General features: G+C 34.7%; 1 protein-coding gene across 1 annotated transcript; it reads right to left on the bottom strand.

Moving 5' to 3' along the window:
- Positions 1-1,063: 1,063 nt before the first annotated feature.
- Positions 1,064-5,816, bottom strand: LOC127131470 (uncharacterized). Its single transcript, XM_051060390.1, has 2 exons — positions 5,650-5,816; positions 1,064-1,901 (listed from the first exon to the last, which is right to left on the bottom strand). Exons 1-2 carry the CDS (start codon positions 5,814-5,816, stop codon positions 1,064-1,066), a joined length of 1,005 nt encoding a protein of 334 aa, XP_050916347.1.
- Between the last annotated feature and the right edge of the window lie 200 nt (positions 5,817-6,016).

Here is a 6,016-nt window from a genome sequence, read left to right as displayed (position 1 = left end):
TCACCGTTTTCATGAACGGTCTGCCTAAAATGATAGGCGATCTGCTTGAATTTGTTTCTCCATACATGTCCAGAATGTAGAAATTTGCAAGAAAAATCAAGTCATTAACTTGAACAATCACATCTTCCACTACTCCAATAGGGTGAGCATTACTTTTGTTCGCTAGTTGAATGATTAAACTTGTATGTTGTAAAGGACCAATATCAAGGTTATTATAAACAGAAGTAGGCATAACATTAGTGCCTGCTCCCAAATCAAGCATGCAATTGTCGAATTTACTATCCCCAATGGTACATGGAATATAAAAAAGTTCCTGGATCCTTGCACTTTTGGGGTATGGCCTGATTGAAGGATGAAACAGTAGCTTTTTCAGGTGAATGTTTAGGCTCGATAAGGGCTGAAATATTTTGTCTCAAATTTACTCTCTCATTTCCCTTCAACCTTTTATTACTTGTGCACAAGTCTTTTAGAAATTTTGCATACTTTGGAATCTGCTTAATAACATCAAGAAGCGGAATGTTTACCACCACTTTTCTGAATGCATCTAAAATCTCTCTCTCTCCTTCTCTCCATCATCAGTCCTTTTATTTTTCAGTATTCTATGTGGGAAGGGAACTAGTGGCACATACTTCTTTTCTTTTTCTTTTTCAGTTTCTACCGTAACAGAGGGTTCAGTTTCTATCACAACGGAAGAAGGTTCAGGTGTTACCTCAAGAATATTTTTATTTTTTTCTGGGGTTGGTTCTGTTACCTTCTCGTATCTCAAGGAAATTGCACTCACATTAGCATTAGGGCCTTTTAGATTCACAACTATTTGGGAAGGAATTTGGTTTGATCCTTGGGCTTACTGCATGGCATTCATCGAAGTGGCAAGCTGTCCAATCTATGTCTGCAAAGTCTGAATACTGGAATTTGTTCGTTGTTGAAATTGGAGATTGTTAACAACCATTTGTTTGACAAGATCCTCTAATGAAGGTCCGAAAGGTGCAGAGATGGAGACTTGGGGAGTGGTCTGTGGCAGGGGTGTGACTAATTGTTATTGGGTGGGCTGCTGGTTTCCATATCAAAGGTTTGGATGGTTCCTCCAATTGGGGTGATATTTGTTGGTGGACAATTCAGGAATGTTGTACCCTTTCTGATTGTTGCTTTGGTTGAAAAAGTTAGCTGCATATGCTTGAGGCAACTGAGTCACCGACTCATCTTGAAGAATAGGACATGTGTCAGTTGGATGTTCAGTAGAAGTACAAATACCACACAACTTTACTGTTTGAGGTTTACTCACTGCCATTTGTTTCAGTAAAGAAGTAAGCTCTTCAATTCTGGTTTCTAAAGCCTTGTTGGAAGAGGAAACCTGAATGTCATTCATACCTTTTGTTTGGACCATAGAATTATTTTTGGTTGTGAACTGTTGGGAATTGAGTGACATGTTCTCAATCAGGGCTTTGGCAGCAACTGGAGTTTTATCGACAAGTACTCCACCACTAGCAACATCAAGAATGTTTCTATCCATTGGTAACAATCCCTCATAGAAATACTGAATAAGCAGTTGTTCGGTAATTTGATATTGAGGGCAGCTGGATACTAATTGTTTGAATCTCTCCCAATACTCAGTCAATGACTCATTTCCCTGTCTAATATCACATATATCTTTTCGGATTGATGTATCCCTAGAGGCAGGAAAGTATCTCTCTAGGAAGACTCTTTTCAAATCATTCCAAGTCGTGACAGAATTCGGCTCAAGATAATATAACCAATCCTTGGCAGCACCCTGTAGTGAAAACGGGAAGGCTCTTAGCTTGATGTGATCTTCAGTGATTCCTTCAGGTCTCAATGTTGTAGAGCAAACAACCTGAAATTCCTTAAGATGCTTATGTGGATCCTCACTTGCAAGACCACTAAACCTTGGCAACAAGTGTATTAAACCAGATTTCAACTCAAAAGGAATAGTAACATCAGCATATTCAATATCTAAACCATTGTAATTCATATCAGGAGCAACAAGTTCTCTCAGAGTTCTTTGGTCAGCCATATTAAACTCAATAGAAAAAAAAATCAACAAACAATGAGAAACACACATAACTAATTCAGCAATGCAACAACAAATAGGAAAATACCGATAATGTCCCTATTAAGAACAAACAATTGAAATACGTAAAAAAAAACTATTGAAATAAAAGGAAAAAAATACAAAAACACAAAAATTAATCTAATAACGTCAATTAAAATTTTTGAGAATTTTATCGGAATTTTATGAAACTATCAAAACAGAAAAAAAAATCATAAAAAATAAAAAAGTAAGGAATTTCGGATTTTTAGGATGACATTAACTATTTAGTTTCTAAATAGAGGCTTCTGATCCTTGATTCTTTTCTAGTTAATCGACAAAGAATCAGAATAATTTGAGACGATTTTCTTAAAAAATAGATTTCTTTTATCCTAAAACGCAAAAACACCATAACACAAGAAAGTTAGGGCAAAAAAATGTTAAAACACAACACATATGACTATAATAATAGTTAGACTATAATAATAATTAAAATCTACAAGAATCTCCGGCAACGGCGTCAATTTGATCTGATGTCGCACACGGGTGAAAAATGAGTAATAAAATATAGTAAACGGGAAGCGACACCTCGAGTATCGTATCGCAAGGATTCTTATATTATTCTTAACCTAATGAAATCGATTTAAGAGGGGTTTATGTTTTAGTGGTCGATTTAGAAAACAAAGCAAAAAAAGTGATTAAAATAAGAGATTATAAGATAAGCCAATCTACTGTTTTCAGTTTTCGGCTAATCATTGGTTTTTACATACCAATTCCCTAAGCGGCTTTGATCTCTATTCGATTCAAATTCGATTGACAAGCGCAATAGATATATGACCAATTTATGTTCCTATATTCCGAATTAAGCAAACGGATAAATACAATCGTGAATTAAGCAAACACGATTTACAAACGCAATTTAACGACAAAGCGACGAAAACGGCGATTAATAGTTAGGAATGCAATCATACGAATTTAATCAAAACCATTCCATAAAATACAGATTAGGCAAATGAAATTTCATAGAATAGAATTGAAAGAGAACGAAATTAAATTGATAGAATAAAAACCTCAAAGCCTTGGAAATTCGGTTACAGCATATTGACTCTAGGATTTTAGTTCCTCTTCATGATCGCACAAAAGCAAAAAGTTATCGTGAATAATGTGTATTTGCTACAGTACTACGACTTCCCTTTTAAACAGAATAAGGGTTTCACTAATAATTCAAACTGGATCGGAAAACCTAAATTCGGCCCAACAAATGGGCCAAAAGAAAATATTTCCTAAAGTACAAAACTTCAACGAATTAATTGAGACGTCTGCACTCCGAATCAGCTTTTGACTTCAACATAAAAGTTATATCTCTTTCTCTTAGCTTTCCAACGCATGTCAGAACTTGCAAAACGGAATCGCCTAGCTCAAATTATGATCTGAACAGTGGATAGATATCAAATAATCGCTAAAACTGAAAATAGCAAACGAAAATAGATTAAAGGCAACCATGAACTTAAATCTAAAAACATAATAAAATAGTAAAATAAGAAAAATAAACTAGATAAATGCCCAAGTACAATAATAGAAGAATGTGCATCAAAATGCACTGATCAGATACTTCAGCAGGGGGCTAAATACCTCGTCAATAATCTTCAGATTCTTTAGACCATTATCGTTGAGCCATTTTCCAAAAGTATATTTCAGTTGGCTCTCCATCAGAATGTCTCAGATCATCTTACCTAGAGGAATGTATCTCTTGGTCCTTTTGATACCATTTATGGTGTCTCTCAAAGTATCCCTTAGATTCTAAAACAAAAGTGCATGAAGATTCACCTTCTTTCCAGATTCAATGTAGTAAAGGATATACTATAGATCACCATTGGTGTAGTCAGAGGAGTTGGTTCCTGGTATGGGATTCACATATTAAAGAAGTATCCTAGCCCAAACCTTTAGATGAGGAAGCAAATCCTTGATTTTACTAGAGTGTTTTCCAGAGGAGAAAATCATTTTAGACATCTAAGTAATATTTGAATCCTTTTCCACCATTTGTTCATATCTTATTCCAGATCCATCATGATCTATGAGTTTGGCAATAAGCTTCTCATATATCATAATCTTCTTCTAAAACACGAAAGCAAAAATTCCAAGGTTTATTCACCTAACGTGTCACATCATCTTATCAGAAATGATTCAGTTTTCTAATACAATTGTCTTAAAATTGCTCCATTTATCGAGACGGTTGAAAATTATTAATGAAAAAACAGTTCAGTTACATAAAGTAGATTTGCTTAAACACACAAACTATGACTGGATACATTTGAGCTTATGAAATCTTCTCACTTCAGAAGACTCACACATTCAGAAGTACCAACAAATCTCAAAGTCTCATGTTGTCATTCTAAGAGATAAACCTTCTAAAAAAAACATCTTTTTCATTCTCGACATAAGTCCATATTTAAATTTTTTAGAATGAAAACAAAGTTATCTTTAGCAAGGGGTTTTGTAAATATATCATCCCATTGATGGTCTGTATTAATAAATTTTAGATTTAAAATACCCTTCTGAACATCGTCACATATAATGTGATGTTTTATTTCTATATGTTTTTCTCTAGAATCCATAATGGGATTCTTAGATAAACAATACCATAAGTATTATCACAAAGTATATGAATGTTACTTTCATATATCTGGAAATCTTCTAGCTAACTTTTCATCCAAAGCATCTGAGTGTTGCATCTATAGGTTACTATATATTCAGCTTCAGCAGTTGTGAGTGAATTTGTTGATTGCCTTTTGCTGGACCATGAGATCAAATAATCTCCCATAAACTGATAGCTTTCGGAAGTGCTTTTTCTCTCAAGTTTGTCTCCAGCATAGTCAGCATCACAATAACCCACTAGCTTGTAGTCTTTGGATTTTCTATAGCACATGCCAAGGTTAATCATTCCTTTCAGATACCTGAAGACCCTCTTAACATCAATTAACTGAGACTCTCTAGGATCTGATTGGAAATGAGCACACAAACATACATTCGTCATTCTCAAGGATGCATGTAGGATGCATATGAGTCTTTGACATCTTGCATTCAGACATGTCAAACTGCTTCAGAAGTTCCTTGGTCTACTTGCTCTGATGGATGTAAGTTCCTTCTGAACATTGATTGATCTGAATCCGTAGAAAGAACTTGAGTTCTCCCATCAGACTCTTCTCAAACTCTTCCTGCATAGACTTAACAATTTCTGTGCACAAAGTAGCATTAGCAAAACCAAATATGATGTCATCAACATATATATGAACAACAATAATGTCATTTTTGAATGACTTATAAAATAATTTTGTATCAACTTTCCTTCTGGTGAAACTATTTTCTAAAATAAAATTGCGTAGTCTCTCATACCATGCTCTAGGAGCTTGTTTCAGACCATACAATGATTTATTCAGTTTGAAAATAAAATCTTGATTTTTAGGATTTTCAAAAACAGAGGGGGTTGGTGTACGTACACTTCTTCGGTAATGTAACCATTCAGAAATGCAATATTAACATCCATCTAATATAAGATGATGTTATAATTATCTACAAAAGAGATTAAGAGACAAATAGACTCTAACCTGGAAACTGGTGCAAACGTTTCTATGTAGTCAATCCCCTCTTGCTGACTATAACCTTGTGCAACCAGTCGAGCCTTATTTCTAACTACATCTCCTTGTTCTTTCAGCTTATTCCTAAAGACCCACTTGGTTCTAATGACATGAGTTCCTTTGAGTCTTGGCACCATATCCCATATATTATTTTTGGAGAATTCATTGAGTTCCTCTTGCATAGCAAAAATCCATTATGTATCCTGAAATACTTCATCAGTTGACGTAGGCTCTACCAGAGACACCAAACCCATAAGATTTTCTTCAAAGGGCTTGAAAGAGGATATGGTTCTAAGTGTTTCAGGCTTGTCACCCAAAATCAATTCTTCAGAATGTG

This window comes from Lathyrus oleraceus, chromosome 3 (assembly GCF_024323335.1).
Source record: "Lathyrus oleraceus cultivar Zhongwan6 chromosome 3, CAAS_Psat_ZW6_1.0, whole genome shotgun sequence".
Lineage (NCBI taxonomy): Eukaryota > Viridiplantae > Streptophyta > Magnoliopsida > Fabales > Fabaceae > Lathyrus > Lathyrus oleraceus.
The sequence above is the reverse complement of the archived record's forward strand: the minus strand, read 5'-3'. Positions and strand labels throughout refer to the sequence as shown.

What these genes read in the sequence shown, in the direction of transcription:
- LOC127131470 (XM_051060390.1), bottom strand. Translation starts at nt 5,816, where the DNA reads ATGGTGCCAAGACTCAAAGGAACTCATGTCATTAGAACCAAGTGGGTC. An exon ending in ACGTTTGCACCAGTTTCCAG is followed by an intron (nt 1,902 to 5,649) that starts GTTAGAGTCTAT and finishes CTTGTTGCCAAG; the next exon opens with GTTTAGTGGTCTTGCAAGTG.